This window comes from Coptis chinensis, chromosome 5 (assembly GCF_015680905.1).
Source record: "Coptis chinensis isolate HL-2020 chromosome 5, ASM1568090v1, whole genome shotgun sequence".
Taxonomy (NCBI): domain Eukaryota; kingdom Viridiplantae; phylum Streptophyta; class Magnoliopsida; order Ranunculales; family Ranunculaceae; genus Coptis; species Coptis chinensis.
The window spans coordinates 29,101,411-29,125,363 of NC_141460.1; the positions used below are offsets into that span (position 1 = coordinate 29,101,411).

Genomic DNA, 23,953 nt, shown 5'->3' on the forward strand with positions numbered 1-23,953 from the left:
TTTGGGCTTGGCTAGGTTGGCTGTCCATGGGCATGTTTATAGCGCAGGAAAATAGCATTTGTACGATCCAATTTGGGCATCCTCTAGATAAAGATTTATAAGCCCATGTAAAAAAGGATGTCAGTGGACTTGTCTATGTAAGAAGTTCTTGTTTTTAATACAGGTGAGGGTCTGCCTAACCCTAGCTTATTTGGAAAAAAAAATAGGGTTTGATTCTTCTAAATAAATAAGGAAATACATAGGCAGCCGCCAAATGGTTCAACCCTGAATACTAAATCATCTCACCCCTTCTCTATCAAGAAAAAGGTTATGAATCACGAGGCACAGAGGAGGATCAGGGGATACTTAGAAAATCCCGTGCAACCCTTACTCTAACTTACGAACAAATTGATGTTGGCTAACTTGGGAATAGGGGTACGATTTAAAAATAGGGAGGAACATTGGATTAAATGGAGAAAGCCAGAGGTGGGTACAGTGGTACTGAATTCTGATGGGTCATTACAAGATGGGGTGGCAAGTTATGGTGGAGCATTGAGGGATAGTAATGGGGAAGTGTTAATGGCTTATAATGGAAGCTCTAAGAGGTTGTTAGTGATTTTTCAGGAACTCCTTGCTATACAAAAAGGGCTACAAGGTGCGGCACAACTGAATATCAAACATATTCAAGTGCAGTCAGATTCTTTGCATGGGATCCAGATCTTAACCAAAAAGGGGAAGACACCATGGCACTATAGGAACCTGGTAGCCCAAATACAAGCTGAGAGTTTGAAGTTTGAACAATTATCTTTTGTCCATGTTTTAAGGGAGGCTAATCAAGTAGCTGACTATCTATCAGAAATGAACATAGATGATTATAATGGTATTTTGTTCTTTATTCCCCCCATGGATAAAAAAATTCATGTATTGATCAAGAGGGATAAGGAAGGAAAGATGTATCTGAGAACTTGAAATAAATAAAAGGTTGGGGTGTCCGATCCCCTAGTTATTTCAAAAAAAAACTTATGAACAAGACACGTGAGTAAGCAAAAGATTGACAATTGGCATTTTTAAGGTTGTGAAATCATAAAAATCAATCTAGCAAAAGTGTTAACATCAATGGTCCTGAGAATGAAGGTTGTGTTGTGGTTGATTCGGATGATGGCAGTCCTATGAATGTGAAGAAAAGAAAGACTACAGGTCCAGGTCCAGATCCAACTCAAGGTCGAGGTAGTAGAAAGATATAGTTCTAATGAGTGTTGGAATATATAATGGTGTACGAAACTTAGGCTCTTCAAATATTTGTGAAACTTGTTTATACGTATGACAAGTTTTATGATTTAATGTTAAAAATACCGATGAAACTTTGCTGAAATTTGTTCTTGATATGAAAAATGTAATATTTGATTTTACATGTATGATAATTTTTATAATTTAATGTTAAAAATACAGAAGAAACTCTGTTGAAATTTCGGTTCCTTTGGAGAATAGAATACACTCATTATCTAGAAAAGAAATAAAGAAAAAAATGGAATGCTCTCTTTCCAAATTTAACAAAAGGAAATTATATATAGTATTAACGCCGTGTAATAGTTTTTTTTTAAAAAATCCCACGGAATTCTCTCTTTCCAAAGTATTGAAGTAACCATCAAAGCTTTTGGATTCCTACGGAAGTCTCTTGTTTCCACAAAGGGGTTCCATTGAAGCCTCTTGCTGCCACTGAAGGGTTCTCACGGAACTCTCTTGTCGCCACCCATCAAAGCTTTTGGATTCCCACGGAAGTCTCTTACCGCAACAGAGTGGTTCTTCCCACGGAAGTCTCTTGCTGCCACAGAGGGTTTCTCATGGATTTCTCTTGCCGCCACCTATCAAAGCTTCTAGATTCCCATGACATGAAGTTTTTGCCACAAAGAGGTTCCCACAGAAGGCTCTTGCTACCAGAGTGGTTCCCACAGAACAAAGCTTCCGTAGCCATATATTTTCCATTTTCCAATAGAAGCTTCTATATGTCAAATTCCTTTTAAAGTGTTTTGAAGTGTAAATACCAAACATGAAAAATTATAATCTACCATGAAAAATTCTAATCTAAACTCTCAATTGAATAAACCAATGAGAAACTTCTTGATTTAAGAATGTCTTTTAAAAAGTTGGGGTCTTGTTCTGCTTAGGGAAAACTCATCAAAGTGCCTCAAGTCTTTCGGATTAGGACCTTGCTATTTGATTAAAAGCTGCACAAGAAAAAAGGGAGCTTCGACAGCGGAATGCCGTGGTCGTTGCTTTTTGGTTTTGCTAGGATAAGAAAAGAAATGAAGGAAAAATGTCGGATGAAAATAAAAAATATAAGGTTTGGTTTTCTTTTTTCAAACTTGGGGTGCTTTACTTGCACAAAAAAAAGGTGGGGTGATTGGTAGGTGGGTGGGTGTGGAATAACTATTATTCCACTACCATTTTACCTTTTACTAAAGGGGTGCTAGTTCCATTTTAATGGGGTATTATAAATACTGCCGACCCTTTTTATGTAGGGCTGTTTATGAATAAGAGCAAGTCCAATGGAGAACTACTAAATTGGGTTGCTAAAAGTGCCACATAGGACCTTGCCTAGCCAAATTTGGCTCCCCAAAATAAAAAAACAAATTCAATCGCATTTTCTATTTTGAAGTGCTAAATGATACAGACGGCATAGTTTCTGCCGTCCGTCGAAATTTAACACACAGATGGCAGAATCTATATCGTCTGTCTCCCGAACTTATTATAGTAGCTGCTAGTGAAGGTCTTAACTTTGGCTGAGTTTTTGACTCCTTCCAAATTTAAGACCCTTTTAGCAGCCCCACTGAAATGACATTTTTGTGGTTAGGGTGCTATATTTGCCTTTAGCAGTCCATATAGCCTCTCATTGGACTTGCCATATAGCCTCCCATTGGACTTGCTCTAATGGAGATTAAACCCAGAAACTGCTATACATAGGACCTCAAGTAGGGCTTGGGCCAGACTCTAAGCCCAGCTAACCATCGCAACACCTATCCTTATCTCGTTTCCCGCGGCTCACAGGTCTAAATAAACAAAAACTTACTAGAAGAAAGAAAAAAAAAAAAAAAAATGTGCGGGAGGGCTCGTTGTACCGTAAGAGCAGATGACATTCCAAGGGCTTGTCACATTACAAACGGCTTCACTTCCACCCATCAAATGGACCGGTAATTATTTTCACTTTTCATTCTTTAATTCGAGTCAATTATTGGTGTACGAAATATTGATCAAAATAAATTTCAGGTATCGTCCACGTTACAATGTTTCACCGGGGTCCTACATGCCCGTTGTTCGTAGATGTGATGGTCAAGGTCAAGGGGGTGTTGCTCTTCATTGCATGAAATGGGGACTTGTTCCTAGTTTCACTAAAAAAACTGATAAACCTGATCACTTTAAAATGGTACTTCCTCATAAGACATAATTATGCGTAATTTTTTTGTTTAGGTTTATTATTGGACATAGAATGTATTTATTATTAACTTGGGTTAAAAAAATTCAGTTTAATGCACGTTCGGAGTCCATATGTGAAAAAGCATCGTTCCGTCGGCTAGTTCCGAAGAACCGGTGTCTTGTGACAGTGGAAGGGTATGTTTGTTTACTCAATTTGGGCATTGGAATTTTTAATTCTCTGTTTATCTTAAGCTTAATTCAGACTTTGTCTAGTTTTGACACACCAATCTTGTTGTGTTTCACATTGAAAGCAATTGTCGCTTTTTTTATCGAAACACATTTCAGTTATATCTTTCTTGGAGATAGAACTGGTTATATTGTACCTTAAAGAATTTGAAGTTACGTTGTAATTTTGTTTCTTCATTGTATATTTGTATGTTAAACTTTATCAATCAGTCTGTAGTGGACAGTCTATCAGAGCATTCTTAATGTATAGGCAGATTGTTATATAAACTATTATAAATGGAGAAAGATTTTCTTTTCGCTGCCTGTAAAATAGGGAGCACTAACACTGTTAGTTGGTTTTGATATTTTTTCCGTTTATCTAAACAAAAAATGTTGTTGTGCAAAAAAAGAAAAAGAAGAAAAGTAGATTACAGAAAGGTTAGAAGGAAAAGGGTAATGAAAGGTTATAATTCTATTCGTAAGAAGACCATTCCCACAAAAATTAGGCCAATCAAACGTGTCTATGTATTTTTCTGTTTTTGCCAATATTCAAGGGTTAGGCAGAGCCCAACATATTCCTCTTACATCCTCCTCCACTGTTACATATGCTCATTGTTTAATGGAGGAGTGGTAAGTAGTAACATGTTCTTAGAAAAGTCACTAAAGTTTTCCAATCAAGTCAACTGTTCTACTAGCCAACTGACATGCCATGGTTGAGTAGTATTCCTAAACCTCCTAATGTTTATTTCTTTCTCCAAATGTAGCTCAGTGCAGGACAAGCATTATTGACTTCTGCTTCTAGTGTGCTGTTCTTGCATATCCACATGAGCCAATGCCATTCACTGTTTGTGGTTGGACTATGTAACCCTAGGTGATTCTTCTCTGAGTTCCACACTTGTTTACTATAAGGCCACTCAATAAGTTCTCTCTTGAGTTGTTGCACAATCAACAAGATGATGTTTGCAACACTTTTCTTTCTATCAACCTGTCATGTGTAGGATGATTTTTTGAGAATTATTTTTAAGAGGTGAACTACTGTCTAGGCATTACACACTTTCCTCAGATTAGGTTATACCAATTTTCCCTAGGGTTCCTCTCTATTTTTAGTTGTATACAGGCTTTTTGTAGCTTGAACAGTGCTTATTTATTCTATACTAAAAAAAGTTAAAGGTGAGAAAGAGAACACCTACTGAGATATCTTCGGGCCTTGTTGTGTTGCTTTGAGATGGTTTTTGGTTTGAGAGTGAATCTGTGTAAGAGTACTATTTTTGGGGTAGAGAGTTTGGAGGTGGATAGTTTGGACTCCTTCATTGTATGTGTAAGACTTGGGTCATACGTCCAAGAGGTTTGATGTCTTGGGACTCTAGTCTAGATAAAGGCCAAGTCTCTAAATAGAGCAAAATACTCTATCTGTTGAGATTGAGTCGGATAAGATATTTTCTCTATATATTTGAGAGAAAATAACTAACGTAGGTAACTCTTATCAATCATCCTAAAAACTCTCCTTACATCTTCTTCCTCCATTACTATTGCTAGTTACTTAGGGTTTTATAAGTGTGAAACTTAAGCTACTTTTCTAGTAATTGTGGCTCCACAACGTATCTTTACTGACCGATTCCGCTTCCGCTATCGTTCTCGTTGATCTATTCCGACAAAAGGTTAGTGTGTTATCTTTTGTCTTCATTGGTATCATGAGCAAGTATGGTTAAAAGATCGTATCTTGGTTGTCGTTGCATAATTGAGTATTGAAAAGATGCATTTTTTGTGTTTAAATGCATGATCGGTGATTTTGTCGTAATCGAAAGTGTGCTTGAATAATTTTGGTTTCATTCATGCGTTGATTGATTGTTTAATCAACATGAAGAATAAAATGAAACATATTTACATGTTTGTTAGTGTTTAATCTATGGTATGAACCACAAGTGATTAGTCTCACATGCATGTGTACGTATATGTCTTAAGCATGTTTTAATATTTGAGGCTTAGTATTAGATTATCATGCAAGTATCGAGCATGCAAGACTTGAAGATGTCAATCTTTGTGTTTTTGTTAGTCTTAAGCATAGAAGATACTCACTGTAACTATATGCATGGACTTACAATGTCTTAGCTAGTATCTTATTGAGTAAAGGATAAATATGCTACTATATGTTTTGATGAGAAATGCGGTATTGGTGGTTTTACTCCCTTGCATGTTATCTGTTGATAGAAGCATATATGTATAATTCTTTAATGATTTTGTGTAACAGTACCATGTTTTAATATATTTTTTTGGGTCATTAATAGTTTTTTGCATGTACATCAGTGAAGTAATATCTTTGTTTGTTTGAGCGACTGTTTAACATAGCATGCACAATCAATTTCATGTGACATGTATCAGTAGGAATATTTTTTTTATGATAACATGATATTAATTGTATAATCATACATGACCCTTTTAAGTAGGATGAGTGGTAGTTACCAATTAAACTCCTCATTAAGCTTTTGCTCGTTTAAGAATTTATTGCAACAGTAAAGCAAAAAAAAAAAAAAAAGAACACTTGAGATGATTGCTAAATTTACTTTGTTTTTTTATCGAGTGCCAAGGGCGATATTGTTAGCAATGAAATTTTGATAATGAGGCAAATATACATGTGTGGCATAGAGTAATACCTTTCTTATGGAAAACCACCAATTAATTTATTTAAGTATTGTCTATGTATGTAGTGTACCATGGCCTTAAGAACATTGTTGTTGACCTAAACAAGGGAGAGAAACTGGACGGTCTGAATTACGATATTTGGCACCGTAAGATCCAGTACCTCCTAAAGGAGCAAAATGTCTTTGAAACTCTGACTAATGATATGGAGCGACCGAGGAATGCAAGATCGCCAAAGACCGGCCAGAATTGGAGGTGTGTACGTAACCGGTATTAATCGATCGTTAGCAAGGCGTGCTTTACTATGTTAAGCAACATGCACAATGATCTAATTGGAGAGTTCAAGGGTTATAAAACTGCCAAGGAAATGTGGAGTGCTTTGAAATTGACTTACGTGCGTTGACTCCAAAATTCGAAACCTATAAGAAGGTTTCGAATGACACTATGGTTGAACATCTTAGGAAGATGTCCCAAATGATTCATGACCTAAAAGCTGCTGGAAATATTCTTACTGATGAGCAGCAAATTCTGGCTGTTTTGTGGTCCCTCCTTGGGGAATAGATGAAACTCATTATGACACATAATGAGAATATTACCAACCTCTCTCAGTTATCGCGACATTTGGAGTTAGAGGCAGAGTGGCAAGCTACTAGGACTAATAGCAATGCTTCCATTGCTTGTTTAGCTGAACCAAGCAAGCGCGGGACAAGGTTCAAGTGCATGCAAAATGGTAAAGCAGGTATAGGGACTCAAAACAACACAGTTGTACCTAAAAGGAACATTAATAAACGCCATAGAGGTAATAGAGCTGGTAAAAAGCAAGACAAGTCTAAGATGGCATGTAACAACTGTGGTGTACTTGGACACTTCGCTCGTGGGTGCACTGAGCCGAAGAAGGTAAACTCAAACTATTTTAACTGTTCTGATTGCTTTGTTTGCATAAAGGTGCTTGTTGCTCATTCATGTGATCCTAATTGGATTCTGGATACAGGAGCAAACAAACACATCGCAAAGAACGTAGTAGGGTTTGTGGAGTTTCGTTGGGTTCCAAGTGGCAGTCAAAGAATTTTTATGGGAAACAGTTTTAGTGAAGACATATTGGGTATTGGCACATACCAGATACGAATGCGCACTGGTCGCACACTGATACTTCATGATGTTCTTTATGCACCAGGAGTTTGACGCAGTTTACTTTCAGTTATTTGTCTTTTAGAACTTGGTTTTGTTGTTAATTTCAGCTTAGAAGCAGTTTCTATTTCTTTAGGTTCCATTTTGTACAGATGAGCCTTTATTTCGAATGGTTTATTTCAGTTGTTGTTTCTTTTATGACTTCCATGGATGATGATGTTGTTTCAAATTCAGTGAAATGACACATTAGATTATGACATATTGGGCAGGACAGGATGAATATACTAGCAAGGGAAGCACTTCTAAGTCCTCTTGCAAAAGTCAATCTTCCGGTTAACGAACATTGTTTGGCTGGGAAGTCAACTAGAAAACCGTTTGGAAAGGTGCTAAGAGCATCTGTTCCACTAGAGTTAATCCATTGTAACATATGCGAACCATTTAATGTGAGGGCCCGTCGTGGTGCACTTTATTTTATCACATTCATAGATGATTATACGTGATTTGGTTATGTTTACGTAATTTCGCATAAATCTGATGCTTCTGGTTGCTTGAAAAGATTTATATTTCGCATAAATCTAATGTTTCTGATTGCTTCACAAGATTTATAGCTGAAGTTGAGAATCAATTGGAGAGAGATGTATTAAGGCTCTCCGAACTGACCGATGGCACGAGTATTTGTCTGAGAAAATGAGATTGATCGAGGGTGTGAGTATTTGTCTGAACAAATGAGATTGCTCTGTGAACAAAAGGGCATTCAACGACAGCTTACTATTCCTTCAACTCCGCAACAAAATGGTGGTGTTGAAAGAAGGAATAGAACCTTTTTAGGTATGATGAGATCGATAATGGTGCAAGCAAACCTCCCCATGACCTTTTGGGGTGATGCTTTGCTGACTGCTGCCTACATTCTCAATAGGGTGCCCTCTAAGGCTGTCACATCAACCACTTATGAGCTATGGACTAGTAGAAAACCCGAGTTAGGTCATTTGCATCCATGGGGTTCTATTGGTTTTGTTCATACCCCGTCTTCACAGACCAGGAAAGTTAGACATGAGAGCTAAGAAATATATATTCATTAGATACTCTAAGCATTCTAAGGGTTATGTCTTTCTTCATGAACAAAATAATAGTGGGATGGTGGAAATTGAGTCAAGCAATGTTGATTTTGTGGAAAATGATTTTCCCAGCAGGAAGAAAGCTCGATTGTCAACTGAGTTCTATGAGATGGTAGAACCACTTGAGGCTACTAAAGACGTAGCTCCACCTACGCTCGGCGATGGTGGGGTAATAATTCCTCCTTTTGAAGTTCCAATGATCGTTGAGGATAGTGGGAGTTTACCGCTAGATGACTCAAATGATCAAGAGGAATCTTGAGCCACGTAGAAGCAAACGTGGAAGTGTACCCCATCGTCATTTTGAGATTGAAGGGGAAGCTTTCATGTGTGCTGCTATTGACGATGATGAGCCAAGGTCATACCAAAAGGCTTTTTCATCACCTGCTTCAAAGGAATAGTTAGCTGCTATGCAAGATGAGATAAGTTCCATGAAGAAGAACCAAGTTTGGGAACTTGTTGGTCTTCCTCAAGGGCATAAAATTATTAAGAACAAATCGGTTTTGAAAGTTAAGCAAACTGTAGATGGAACTATTGATAAGTATAAAGCCCGATTGGTAACGAAAGGTTTTGCCCAAGTAGAGGGTATAGACTATGAGGAAACATTTCTCGCCAGTGGTGAGATTTACCTCAATTTGCTTCATTTTAGCACTTGTTGCACATTTTGACTTAGAACTCTATCAGATGGATGTTAATACAACATTTCTTAATGGGGATCTAAATGAAGAAATTTATATGGATCAGCTGAAAGGCTTTGAGGTAGAAGGACAAGAGTGCAAAGTATGCAAGCTCAAAAAATTTATCTACGGATTAAAGCAGTCATCCAGACAATGGTACCTTAAGTTTCATCGAGCCATTACTTCGTATGGGTTTGAGATGATTAAGGAGGATCATTGTGTATGCCAAACGATCTGATAGGAGTTTTCTTGTACTTTCATCTATGAAGTATGAAGCACGAACACTCCTCTAAGGGCAATGTCTGTGCCGGACACGTATTCGACACCGACATTCCCCGATACGCCTCCGACACGTGTCGGATACTCGATTTGGAGTGTTGGATTTATTAATTAATTTATAGAATTTCCGACACTCCATGGGCACGCTGGGGACACACGGGGGACATTTCTACATTTTACTCTAAATTTTAAAAAAGTGATTAACATACTTAAAAGAATACATGACTTGGTAGAGGTTTTATTTCACTCTTGAAATAAGGAGGCACAATGCACAACTGCACACTTTTGATAATTGCCTAAGTCCTTTTTAAATTTTTATATATATTTGTTATGAATCTTCTGTAATTGTTATTTCTTTCGTTGGCATTAGCATTAGCATTAGCTTGCACTTTTGGACATGTATGTTGTTGTTTAATCTTTTCGAGTTAGACATATTCAAAAATAGTTTTTATATTTTGATTTAAACTTAGTTGAGAGGGTTAAATTTCATGACGTATCCATATATATATATATATATATTCCTTCTCTAAAAAGTAACTACTTAAGTTAACTTAAAATAAGTACGTAAAGTAAAACTTCACCTAGAAAATGAATTCATATCTAATTTTTTTGTGGATATGATATACTCACTATAAATATCATCTCCATAAAATTTCAGCCCATTTGGAAATCTCCAACATTGGAAAAAAAATTATTGCAAAAACTCAACATTTCTGGATCGTTAGATTTCTTTTTAAAGATGACAACAATTTTATCTACGTTAGAGGTTTCCAAATGAGTTGAAATTTTGTGAAGATGATTTTTATGGTGAGTACTTCATAACCACAAAAAATTAGGTTTGAATTCATTTTCTAGATGAAGTTTTACGTATGTACTTATTTTAAGTTAACTTAAGTTGCTACTTTTTAGAGAAGGACTATATATATAATTTTTCTTTAACGTGTCCATGACGTATCCGTGTCCTACTTTTTTGAATGATGTCGTGTCCACGTATCCGTGCCGTGTCATATTCGTGTTACGTGTCGGTGTCCGTGCTTCATAGATTGTCATTATATGTTGACGACATTTTGTTAGCTGGAAATGATAAGGAGTTGATCATTGCCACTCAGAAGTGGTTGTCTTCTAATTTTGATATAAAGGACAAAGGTGAGGCAAATTTTGTATTGGGGGTAAAGATTACCTGAGATCGTTCTAAGAGGTTATTTGGCTTATCTCAAGAGATTTATATTAAGAAAGTTCTTGAACAATTCAGAATGCAAAATTGCAAACCCATTGATACTCCTGTCCAAAAAGGTCATACTTTACATCTTGGCCTTTGCCCTAAGATAGACACAGAGAAGGAACATATGGCTAATGTGCCCTATGCAAATGTAATTAGGAGTCTGATGTATGCTATGATGTGTATTCAACCAGACATTTGCTTTGCAGTAGGCCGGATTAGTAAGCTGTTTTCAGAGTAATCCTGGACATGCTCATTGGCAGGCTGTGAAAAGGATTCTTAGATACCTTCGTGGGACTTCAGACTATATGCTTTGCTATCAGAGAGCAAGAGCAAACTTTCATGGGTACAGTGATGCTGATTGGGCTAGTGACTTGGATGAGCGTAGATCCACGTCTGGCTATACTTTCTTACTTTCAGGAGGTGTTATTTCTTGGAATAGTAAGAAACAAGCCTGCATTGCATTGTCCATGATGGAATCAGAGTATGTTGCTTGTAGTGCTTCTGTTCAGGAAGCAGTTTGGTTAAGGAGAATTTTTAAGCTATTAAATGTAGTGCAGAATGCGAAAGACCCTGTCACAGTGTATTGTGATGACATGGTAGCATTACCATTTGCTAAAGATCCTAAGTACCATGGAAAATCTAAGCATATAGATATTCGTTGTGACTACATTCGTGATATGGTTGTGCGTAAAAAGGTGGTCCTCAAATATATATCTATGAAGGACATGGTGGCAAATCCCTTTACTAAGGCAATCCCAAGGGATTCCTTTATGGCTCATGTTAGGAGCTTAAGATTTCATAGGTTTTGATTTATGTTTGTACTGACCTAATAACTTTGAAAGTTATTCATGTTTTTGATATCACGTTGGATTCTTTATTACATGAAATTATTTTATGCACATTATTTCCATATTTTTTAATGCTAGATTATGTGGATATTCGTCATAAGGCTTTGGTGGTTCACTCACACGGAGACCACCTTGGCACATGGAATGTGAGGAGGATGAGATATGTATGAATGAGTTAAAATCTTTTACCTAAAAAAGGTTGATTAGATTTTAATAATCCCATGGCATAGTGGGTGTGAGCTTAGTACATACAAATTATTGCTTCAAAATAGTTGAGATGAGTTATAAAATTTTCAAATTACATCGAGAAAGCTAGTTAGTCGGATGTGAGACTTTAATTGATTTCTTTGGTAAGAAATTGAATTGAAAGGCTCATGTGAGGCGCTTAGTGAGCGACTTGACTAAGATTCGTACAGTGTGGATGCTGACGACTTCTTTTAGAGCTCCACTGTAGCATGTAATCATACTACATGTGCTTATTCGACCTAATATGAATAAGTAATTGATCCTTGTTTACTTACTATGTGAGCATATTTTTGTTTTATGCCCTCAGTGACTAATGACTGTGTCATGAAGTATAGTTTGATGTATGCTACTCTAGCTTGTGAGCTATGGCTAAACATGATTAAGCCTATGGAACATGTCTGGGAAAGCAATTAACTTGAAACTGAATGATATGAGGAATTAAGGATGACTATTTGGTAACACATTCTTGAGGCAATATGTACGCATTGATTTTGAGTTCTTGCCGGCAAAACTACTTGATTTTTTAATGATTTTTAATTCTAGTATGATATACATATCTATAATTATTTATATAATCTATTTTTATTTTTTGGGAACTTAAATATGCATACTGGGTTGAATATTAATATGAGTTAAGACTCTTGAGGGATTAGAAAATATTCAATCAAATGTGGCAAAATATGTCTAGGGCAGTTATGAGTTGTTAGAGATATGATGTGCCATTTCAGTCGGGGGATGACTTGATTTGAAACTCTTTCATAAAAGCAAGCTCTCGTTGGTCGCACGCTTTATCTCCATGTATGAAGTAAGTTTTTGCAATGTTGTAGTTGGATAAGAGAATGCTAAAGTAGTGCCACCATGGACGAGTGGGAGATATAAGACTTGGGTCATACATCCAAGAGGTTTGATGTCTTAGGACTCTAGTCTAGATAAAGACCAAGTCTCCAAATAGAGCAAAATACTCTATCTGTTAAGATTGAGTCGGATAAGATATTTTCTATATATATTCGAGAGAAAATAACCAACATAGGTAATTCTTATCAATCATCCCAAAAACTCTCATTTTCACTTCTTCTTCCTCCATTACTATTGCTAGTTACTTAGGGTTTTATAAGTGTGAAACTTAAACTACTTTTCTAGTAATTGTGGCTCCGACAACGAGAGACAATGTATCCCGACCGATTCCGCTTCCGCTTTTGCTATTGATCTCGTTGATCTATTCCAACAAAAGGTTAGTGTGTTATCTTTTGTCTTCAGTATGCACTGTGGGGGCTCTACCGTCTAAATATTTAGGACTTCCCTTGGGCGCTGAGTATAGATCTAGAGCCTTTTGGGACCCGATTATGTAGAGTTTTAGTAAGAAACTTGTTAGTTTGAAAGGTGGTGTCCTATCTACTGGGTATTGGGTTATTGGGTTATTTTAATCGAGTACCTTATCTAGTTTTTCGGTTTATCACGTCCCTTTTCACTTGCCCATGAGTGCTGCTCTCCGCATTGAGGCGAATAGGTGATTACTACAAATTTTTTTGTGGTATGGTACTGAGGATAGGCGTAGATATCATTTGGTGGGGTGGAACATACTATGGTCTGGGTTTTAGGATGTTTCATGAGTTGAATTTAGATCTGTTAGGTTAGTGGCTATGGTGTTTGGGGAGGAAAGAGAGAGTTTGTGGAGAAAGGTAATTTTGTCTAGGCTTGGCGAGGTTTGTTTTGGTTAGGCTAGTGGTCTTGTGACTAATCCTTATGGGTGTGGGGTTTGGAAGGTATTTTTAGTGTCAAGTGCCTTCCAGGGGAACATTAGGTTTTGTCTGCGGGATCGGGTTTGGAAGGATGTCTGGTTAGATGAGAGATCTCTTGATCTACTTATGCTTTAACAGTTTTCAAGAATCACCCCAGTTTGTGCGTTCATGTGGGATGATATTGATCATATTGGTTGGGATATAGGAATTGATATGGAGCTCTTGGATTGGGACATAGTGATCGTGGAGGCACTCACGTGTAAGTTGGATTCTATTCCTTATGTGAAACCGGATAGAGATAGACACCTATGGTCTATTAACAAAAATGAGAGGTTTTCTACAAATTCTTTTACTTTTGGCTTCTTGCTCTTCTCCTAGACCATTGTCTTTCTTTCCTAGCCATGCCATGTTATTTGAGGTTCCAAGGTTGCTTACTTTGTTTGGTGTGCTTCTTTGGGTCATATTTCAACCATCGATGATAACCTTCAAAAGAGACATTTCAAAGAGGTTTTGATCAATTTCAGCCCTTTATCTTTATCTCTGTTTGATTTGATGGTGATTTTTTAACCATGCCCTTATTGTGTGCCCTTTCTCTTGGAGGGTATGGAGTGATTATGATGACAAGTGCTCATTGGAATTTAACAGTTCACTTTGTTATCCTTTTGGAATTTATATGTTCACTGACAAAAGGGGAGGAGAATTGGAGTATGGTTCCCTTTGCCATCTTGCGGGGATTATGGCTGGAGCGAAAGTATCTTTGGAGGTCATTATAGTCATAAAAGGCTTTTTAATTTGGTCTAAGTTGCATGAGGAGATAAAAGACATCCCTTTTGATCATTTTGCGTGTAATACTTCATGTTATGAATTGGAGATGTTTTGTGGAGACATTTTTTGTTTTCTTTTTAGTTTTTATTTCTTTGTCGGGTATGGTAGGAGTTGGAGATCCTTTGTCTTTTTGTTTCTTGTATTTGTAGGATACTAGATTTTGCCCGTGCCGTACGGCACTCCCCCAGCCCAACCGAAGCCCGACTAAAAATGCCCAGCCGCATTTGTTGACTTCAATAATGATACAACACTCTTGTTCCACACTATTAAACGACCTCCACCTCAGAAGCCCTTAGATTTGCCATGTCATAAGCAGGGTGAAACTTCAGAAGCTTTTTGGACCATAGGATGAGGGCCCTACGGCCCCACACCACCCTTCTTTGTTATATAGATCTCATCTTTTGTGTAATAGTTCCTGATTTTACTGATAAAAAAAAGAAGAATACCTAAGCTCTTTCTGGATAAGAAGGGGTTTAGGTTATATTAGGTGTACATATTTCTTGAGTCTCTTATGTTGTTTTCCATTTATAATCTCACATCATGAATCACGGCTTGAAAACTTAAGGCCATTGGTTTCGCTTCTGCCTTAAACATATGAATTAGCCTGTTCCTTGCTAAAATAAGATGGTTTCATCTTCCTATTCGCCTGCATACTAAGATTCATGCAAGTGAAAACTTCAAAAGTGTTTGTTTCTTGCAAATTTCTGCTTCGAATATACATAAACATTGGCTAGTTTACATGAGGATGTTATTTAATTTAGTTTGGTGAAATTCATATGTTTTGAAAATTCACTTTTTCTATAGCTCTTCTCCCCAATGTAGTTTTATAATGTGCTTGCAGATTTTATGAGTGGAAGAAGAAGGACGGGTCTAAAAAGAAGCCATATTATATTCATTTAAAAAATGGTCAGCCTCTTGTTTTTGCAGCTCTTTATGACTCCTGGGTAAACTCCGAGGGTAAGTTTACAAACTCCTATTTCATTCTAGGGCTAACGTATTTTTGTTTCAAAGTGAAACAAGATTTGTATGACTAGAAAGTAATTTGATTACAACTACCCAAACTCTTAAAAGCTGTTTTCTGTTTTCGTAGAAGATGTATGGTTTTTTTTTAGATATGTTTGTTATTCCTGTTTATACTGTGGTGGCAAATATAATGGTTTTTTAGATGCATAAAATTGACCAACATACACGTGGCTTGCTAGTCGGTGAGTAGACATAACTAGTCAAACACAATTACGGAGAGTTGAAGGCCAATGCCGCATGAGATGCAGAAAACAGTATACCGTTCGTCTCCCTCCCTTTTGGCTGCTACATGATACCCACCTAACCATACACTTTGGGTGCTTGACAGGTTTTTGCAATTTGACCGTCATTTTGGAGCGTAGATGTGCTTGTAATAGGATAGTTCTGTAATAAGATGGTTATGCCAGCTGATTCCTGTAAAGAACCATAGCACAAGATAAGTCCCCCCTTTTTTTTTGCTCGGTTAAAGTTAAATTGTATTAATCAAAGAAATCGTAGGTCGAGATAACCTACCATTACAACGGAAATATAAAAACAACCCAAAAATAAACCAACGACCCTCCTCAAGACTCTCTATACATAATATCTTCCCATCTAGCTACAAATTGTTCAAAATGAATGTTTCTTAGGCCCACAAAATTTTTACTCCAATAACAAAGGAGCCCTTTGATAAGTCCCCTTTCATAAATGCTTATCTCATTATCGAAATAAGGAAGAAGGTTTCTTTGGTTTTTGTCAACAGTTGTGAGCTCTGTCAAATTTGGTGGAGATAACAGCGGGTTAAAACTAGATAACTTTTCCAAGATTAGGAGGAAGTTCTGGTGTCTGGCTGACGCGTCTTCTGCATTGTTGTCAAGCTTGTAATTGTTGCATTTCCATGTGAGAGATGAAAAAATAGGCCTTGGGAGCTTGGAGGGCATTTAATTTTGCCAAAGCAGTGGTAGGATATCTAGGCCTTCATTTGTGTTGAGGGTTGAGAGTCAGCATCTCACCTATTTTAAATTTTTTTCCTTAATCATTGTAATGTTGGAGAGACTAAACAAGGTTCTTACAAAATGTAAGCATTTTATTCTTTATTAATACAATTACCCGTTAGCAAAAAAAAAAAAGGTTGTAAATAATGAAAACTTTAAGTGCATTTAGAGCTAGTCAATTATCAATCTTTGTGGAGAATGTCTTTATTTTTGCAAGTTGTACAAATGATGCTTTTGATTGCAAACCTGATACTACAAATGCTTTGCAGGAGAGATTTTGTATACATTCACTATTCTGACAACGTCTTGTTCTTCAGCTTTGCAGTGGCTTCATGGTCAGTTATGTTTATTTTGCTTGGTTTTCATACTTTCATGTAACACTTTTTAATTGGAATTGATCTTGGCCTGGCTAAATTCCTCAATCATATATGTGTATGATTCTGTTTGTGCTGACACATTAACGAGTTATTTATTTACCTGGAAAGGCGATAGGTTTAGTAATAAAACTTTCAGGCTGTCTCCATAAGTTCAATTTGGCCTACTGGGTTTTTTTTTTTATAATGTTCTTTATTTTCTAGAAATTAGTGAAATCGTGAACCTGACGTCTAATTTTTTTCTGTTTTTTTTATTGTGCTCATCTTGCAGATAGAATGCCTGTTATCTTGGGTAATAAGAGCTTAATTGATGCATGGTTAAATGGCACATTGTCTTCCAATTTTAATACGGTTCTTAAGCCATATGAAGACTCTGAATTGGTAAGAGGTGCCAATTTTATCATATATGTTTGTTATTTTCAACATGCATTTACATGATATTATTCAATGTCTTTTGGAGTTCCTTTTTTACTGTTAATAAGACTGGTTTGTATAAGGTGAGATATACTTATGTGTTAGAGTTCACTTCTTGTAACAACTAATCTGTGTTGGTTATTTGTGCTTATCTGTTGTAGGCTTGGCACCCTGTGACACCTGCCATGGGTAAACCATCTTTCGATGGGCCGGAGTGCATTATTGAGGTATGGTTATATACCCGTGTTTACTCCTGTATATATTGACGTACTGATCCATATTGCCTAAGAGATAAGTGCTGTCTGTACCCCTGTCAAACTGTCATAGAGGATCTTCTACAAAGACGATACAGTGCTGTATTAACAAAATGAGTTGGAGAGATTTTATTGATAGTTGTTTACGTACAGTAGCATTGATAAAGGATTTTCGTTACATAAAGATGGTAAAATCGTATATCCTACCTTATCACCATTTCAATTTCGAGGACCTAGAACATTTAATAAACTGCCATTTCCATTTCAATTTCAGTCTGACTCAGGCATTTAAATGGAAAATGACATTGCTTAAGAATAGAAGTAAATCTTAAATATAACCTAAATATCATGATATATTGCACCCTAGTTATGCATCTTTTTTTGGAGTGACACGGCATGCTACGTCTTTAAAAGATAAAACCTACCAGTAAATCCTATATTGAGGTATTATATTGTATGTGAGGTTAGTATCAAGACCCATCTCCTTGCTCTCCGTTTCAGTCTTCTCTCTCCATTCTCTACGCAGATTTACAATTTCTAAATTCTAGTAGACATGATCACCAGTGTCGTCATTAGATGGTAATAGCATGATGTTGGGTGAAGAGATCCAGAAAAAAGGGTAGCCAAAGGATTGGGTAGCTCACTTCGAAAGAGCGATCACATCAGAGGAGATGAAGGAGATTGCCAGTGATTACCTGTCTATTTATTAATTTTTGTGTGTTTTTAATATCTCCGTTCAACTAGTTGATGGGGTTAAGGCCGATTCCAACATGTACGACTAAACTTCAGAGCGTTACATACCTCCTTAAGAGTATGATCGTTAAAGGGAGGTTCATGAATACAAAGATAGGCTACAAACCTTACTTTTTTAGCTAAAGGATGATTGATTAATAAATAAATTGAGAAAAGTTACAAATAGGAGCAGTACTTAACAGATACAAAAGGTTATCTCTCTCCAAGTAGCCGTGACATTGACCCAGGCTGCTCGCTCCTTAAGACTCTGCCAAATAGAATTGAACTTCCAATGCACATTGTCACTTTGAAATGCTTGTGCCACTGAAGAAGAGTCGGTCTCCACCCAAATACTTCTCTAACCCATTTCTAGTGCCTTTTTAACTACTTCCATAACTGCGTAGGATTCTGCCATGTAGTTAGTTGTTATGCCTAAACCTCCAAGGGCGGCTCCCATCACTACACCATCTGAGTATCTGAAACTGTTACCCCATCCGGACCTCCCCGGGGGGAGGGAGGGGAACAAGCCAGAAACACTCGAGAATTCTTGGTGTTGTTCTAAGCTTATGGCCTAGTCTAAGAGAGAAGAATATGTAGGTCATGCATACTGTTGCTCATATATCCTTTCGATAGTGCATGAGCCCGAATTGCAGCACTCCTAATGTGATAGCATATGCCCTTAAAATCAGAAGCCTTATCATCATAAAGTATTTTGTTTTGTTTCTTCCATAGGCTACAAACCTTACATTCATGAAGCACTCATGAAACAAAATTCACTTGGGTACATGTAAAAACAAATTATCTCCATTACAAAACTATAATACTTGCCTAAATGAATCCGTCAGTGAGAGCAGTGGATGTACGATAACTTTTATCCAATTGTGTTGTAGTACCTTATCAGTTGGGGATAATTAATGTGTTCTGTATGCACTGCAGATACCATTGAAGGCTGAAGAGAACAACCTCATCTCAAAGTTCTTTTTGAAGAAGAAAGTTGATAGTGAACAAGAATCAACTTCACAAATTGTAAGTTCATCAAAAGAATCTATTGATGAAGATCCAGAGGTGTTGGAGGGAAAATCGTCTACAACTGATTTTGAAGAACCAAACGAAAGTTCTGACGCTGGTATTTCTCTTATAAATCATAATGAAGCTGAATGGTGTGGAACCAAACGAGATTATGAGTCAATGTCTGACCTGAAGCCATATGCCAACAACACTGAGAAGCTGCACACGAGCCAAGTGAAGAAGAAAGGCAAGCTGAAGAGTACAGAAGATAAGCAACAGACATTGCTTTCTTTCTTTGGAAGAAGCAGCTAAATGAACCCTGACATGTAAACGGATGTATATATAGTAGATGAAGTTAATGGAAGATGTTTTTTTGCTGTATGAAGTCAGCCAAAGAGTAAGCTTTATTTCTTTGGCAGGTTTGAGTTATTGGATCATTCTTCACTTTTTGAACTGACTCGACTGCTGGGTGATGTTCAATCTCAAGAAAGTTGGTGCTGAATTTTGCTTTGCGTCTTTGTATTGTCCTACATAGAAGTTATGTGAGGGCATGCTCTGTTTAGCTTGGAGCAGCCAACTCAACCAATTGGCACCGCTGGAGTGCACTGAGAATATTGTACACTGTCATGAGTGGCCTTAAATGCCCAACATGAGAATATATCAAGTGAAACATTTCCTAATTTTGAAGAGTAGAAATCCAAGAGTTCAGCATTTTGTGCCATTGTTTACACTTTACTCCATAGACCAAAGTTTTTACTCGCTTATTATTAACAGACCAATTTTTCTTGAGCCTTCGAGTTTGGTCGCAAAACTGCAAAAGCGTGTGTCCGTAAAGAGCCTCCAGGTCACGTTTCATCCTTTAATTCCAAAAAAAAATGGAGTCTGAATATTAATTTTTGTTCTACTAATGAATAATGACTAAGCAAATGAATTAAAAGGTAATTGCGTTATATATAGGTAAACAATGATAATAATAACGGAAATTTCTCACTACTGAAAAAGAGAGTTACCTATGATTTCCTCCTTGAGCGAGAATATGGATGATTCTTATTGTTTAAGAAATGTCAAACCCAATATTTGATTCTGAATTCCAAAATTGTGTGGCAAATAACATCCTACTAAATTTGTGCAGTTTCACTTCAGTTACCTTCCTAAAGCTCTGGATTGCATTTCATGAGCGAGGATACTACCTATAGTCTTATATATATCTAGATAAGCCACGCACATTAAGACACAGTGCTCAAAAAGGTGATCTCTGAAAACTTTTTCTCCTCTTTCTTATTTACATTTTGTTTTTCAATGAGAATAATATGCATTTTTCTGAAATTCGTATATATAAACATTTTTCTGAAATTTTTGGTTTACTACTGTATCTAATAATGCTTCGTTGTATCATCACTTTTTCTTGTTTGCTCAGGAAGAAGCTAGATGGAGCTTACAAAGGAAAAGGCAACAAGAAGAAATGACACGGAGCTTATTAACCAGGTTAAGTGGCTGAATCTCCGAGAGCATCTGTTAACTCTGATTGCAGAGAAGATTGTTGACGTCGAAGACTATGTTCGGTTTGGTGCTGTTTGTCCCTCTTGGCGATCTGTTTATATCGAAAACAAACCAAAGCACCTTCTACTACCTTTACTCTTGATTCCTACCAAACCTACACGTCATTGTCCAACCCGCAGTTTTTTAAGTCTGTCCTCACAAAAAGTGTGCAGTTACATGAAGTTCAATCTTCAATATAACTTCTCCTTAAACGGTTCCACCAATGGATGGTTGGTAGCAGTGGACAAGACAATCACACTGAACGAATATACACAGTGCATAATTACTTGTAAATTATCTCTGTTCAATCCCTTATTGTCAGTCAACCACGAAATCGAGCTTCCTACTTTAATACATATTATAGATAGGCCAACTAAATTTTTTTCTGCCTTTGAAATGCCCAAGCTATTTTTGTCTGCAAATCCAATATCGAATCCCAGATACACAGTTAGGCAATCTATGGGGACGGTAGAAGATTGGCCTTTTTCAAGCCTGGTAACAAAGCTTGGACTCGCCTAGATTCCAATTATGGATATTCTTTTCTATAACGAACAATTTTATGTCGTCAACAACATGGGAGAAACTTTTGCTTTTGATTTAAATAATCATGCTTGTCCCAAGGTGTCAGCAACCTCGCGAGCACCAATACCAACACCAACACCACCTCCATCTGATTACTGCGCTGCAGCTGAAAGGAAGTATCTTGCTGAATTGTCTGGTGACTTGTTGCAAATTGTAAGGTTTAGGGACTGGGTACGTAAAGGTGAATACAACACTTTCGGATTCAGAGTATTTAAACTTGATACTATTTGGGATGAGTAAGTTGAGATGAAGAGCTTAGACGGACATATGTTGTTCCTGGGTGACAATTCTTCCGTGTCTCTACCTGCTTCTCACTTTCCACAGTGCAAACCAAACTGTATCTACTTTACAGACGATTACCATGTTGGACATGATCTAATGGGGCCAAATGATATGGGAGTCTTCAACTTAAAAGATGAGAAAATTGAACCCCACTGCTACCAAATATTTCCTAAGCAGAAAGCACCACATGCCATTTGGATCGTGCCATACTGTAGTACCATCGTCGTGGAATCTTGCATCTTCTGTTTTCTGGGAATCATTGTGGGTGATAGAAATTTATAGGACTTTTACAGTTTTACGTACGTAATACTATCCATAAAAAACTTGCTATTTTAGATGTTTCATTCGCCGTGGTTGATGGTTATGTGCCATGTTTTACCTGGCCAAACCTCATTCTTAAGTTAATTTACTCAAATTTGAAAGTTAATAGGGAATTTTAATTATGTTTTCTTTTTTGTTCCAACTTCAAAGCTGTATGATATTCATGTTCTCATTCTAATTCCAGTTTTATGACGCAAATAAAGAAGAGAACAACTTACGTTTTCCTAAAAGTTAAAGGCCTTGCACTACAGGTCAATGCTTAATTAGCAAGCTACTATATGGTCTAAGCGATGATTCCCAACATATTATCATCATCATATATCGATTACGAGTGACGTCCAGTAACTTTATACATCTACCAGACAGGTTTGTATTATACGGTGAGAAGAGATTGCAAAAGAAAATGGAGCATGCTCCTCCAATCCTCTTTTCCTTTAACGATTTTAAGGGGAAATGGTTACATACAGCAACATGGATACATGTAGATAACACAAAACAAACAGAGAAATCTTAACAAATTATAAAATCCTTTTCATATTACTAGATTACTCGCCTGCATTGGCCCGTCAGTGAGAGCAAGGAATTTACAATCTGGTACTCTGATCTGATTGTGTTTTGCAGTACCTTATTGATCACTTGGGGACAATTGATGTGTTCCTTATGCTCTGCATATACCTAAACCTCATCGCAAAGTTCTTTTCAAAGAAGAAAGTTGATAACAGTGAACAGATTCACAAATTGTAAATTCATTAAAAGAATCTTTGATGAAGGGACATAAGTGTTGGAGGAAGAAACATCTAAGGTTTCAACTGATATTGATGAAAGACCTGACACTGGTATTTCTCATATAAATCTTGATGAAGCTGAACTGTGAGGAACCAGCCGAGATCCTGGTGACTTAACATTTGACCTGAATCCATATATATGCTAACAACACTGAGAAACTGCGCACATTCCTAGTGATGAGGATAAAAGGCAACCTGAACTCCTGAAGAATAAATACTGCTCTCTTTTTCTTTGGAAGAAGCTAAATAAAACCTTGTTTAGGCCCAAGTCATTTGTTGTTTGCAGATGACATACTCAATTTTCCTAGAGGGGAGCACTTCTAAATAGATATGATCGAGCTTTCCTCTGGTCAATAACGTGTCAACAAAACAAAGAGCAAGCTTTTTACTGGTGCCATAATAACAGCTAGCACTTAGACAAGAACCGATAGAGAAGGACATGGATGGTATTTTCCTGAAAATTATTTAGGATCGAGTACCACTTTAATTTACAAGGAAGAATTAAACATGCATGCACAAATCAGCTGTGGGGTAAGAAGATCGAGAAAGAATTTCTGGCTAGGCAGAAAAGCCCTTGACCTCTTGTTTATTCAAGGAAGAACCTTAGTTCGATGTAACATTCCACTATACAATGTATATGGGAATCTCTACAAATGGCCAAGCACTCTAGCTAATCAAAGAAGCTGATCGAGACAATATATACCCAGGGATTTGGTATGGTCTGGTGACTGGTGACCCTTGTACTAGAAAGGAGATTACGACTGTGAGTTGATACAACTGTACAAGTTCGATCTGTAAACCTTTTGATGAAGGAGGGCTAGGGTTGAGAAGACTCAAAGATGTAAATCAAAGCATGCCCATGAAGCAGCCAAGCAAGGTTGGTAATTTCTGAACGGCAAAGATGACTTCCGATCCGTTGTTTTATGGAGAATAAGTACTTCAATAAGCATGGAGATATGATAAAGTTGTTGGGGAAAACGATACAAATCGATCCTTACTAAGATAGCTTACACTTGGACAATCAACTACTCCAAACCAAAATCTAATCTTTCACTATAACCAACAACCACAAACCTAAACTATGGATATAACTATCACAAACAAGCAATATAAATATAAAGCAAGTAAAACATACCACAACACAAAGATGTACTGAGGTTCGGCCAATGATGCCTATTTCCACAAGAGCTAATCCTTTTATAAATATGGGAAGGAAGATTACAATCACTCATCTCAAGTCTCTCCACCTTACTAGATCACTCCTTTCTCCTTATAAGTTTTTCTCTTTGCAAGGGTTTTCTCTCAATTTTGATTGCTCTCAAAATTGGGTTTCTATT

The 23,953-nt window shown here is 37.0% G+C and overlaps 2 protein-coding genes and 1 long non-coding RNA gene across 3 annotated transcripts; all 3 read left to right on the forward strand.

The window, feature by feature from the left end:
- Positions 1-390: 390 nt before the first annotated feature.
- Positions 391-948, forward strand: LOC147497257 (uncharacterized). Its single transcript, XM_086562822.1, has one exon. It carries the CDS (start codon positions 391-393, stop codon positions 946-948), a length of 558 nt encoding a protein of 185 aa, XP_086418948.1.
- A 2,070-nt stretch (positions 949-3,018) lies between these two features.
- LOC147497258 (uncharacterized) lies at positions 3,019-19,828 on the forward strand. Its single transcript, XM_086559895.1, has 8 exons — positions 3,019-3,167; positions 3,244-3,400; positions 3,500-3,585; positions 15,170-15,285; positions 16,595-16,660; positions 16,971-17,080; positions 17,275-17,340; positions 19,036-19,828. The coding sequence occupies exons 1-8, from the start codon at positions 3,073-3,075 to the stop codon at positions 19,417-19,419; spliced, it is 1,080 nt and encodes a 359-aa protein (XP_086416021.1). The 5' UTR covers positions 3,019-3,072; the 3' UTR covers positions 19,420-19,828.
- Positions 5,839-7,639, forward strand: LOC147497259 (uncharacterized). Its single transcript, XR_015195065.1, has 2 exons — positions 5,839-7,149; positions 7,244-7,639. It is a non-coding gene; the product is annotated as an uncharacterized LOC147497259 (long non-coding RNA).
- Positions 19,829-23,953: the final 4,125 nt, after the last annotated feature.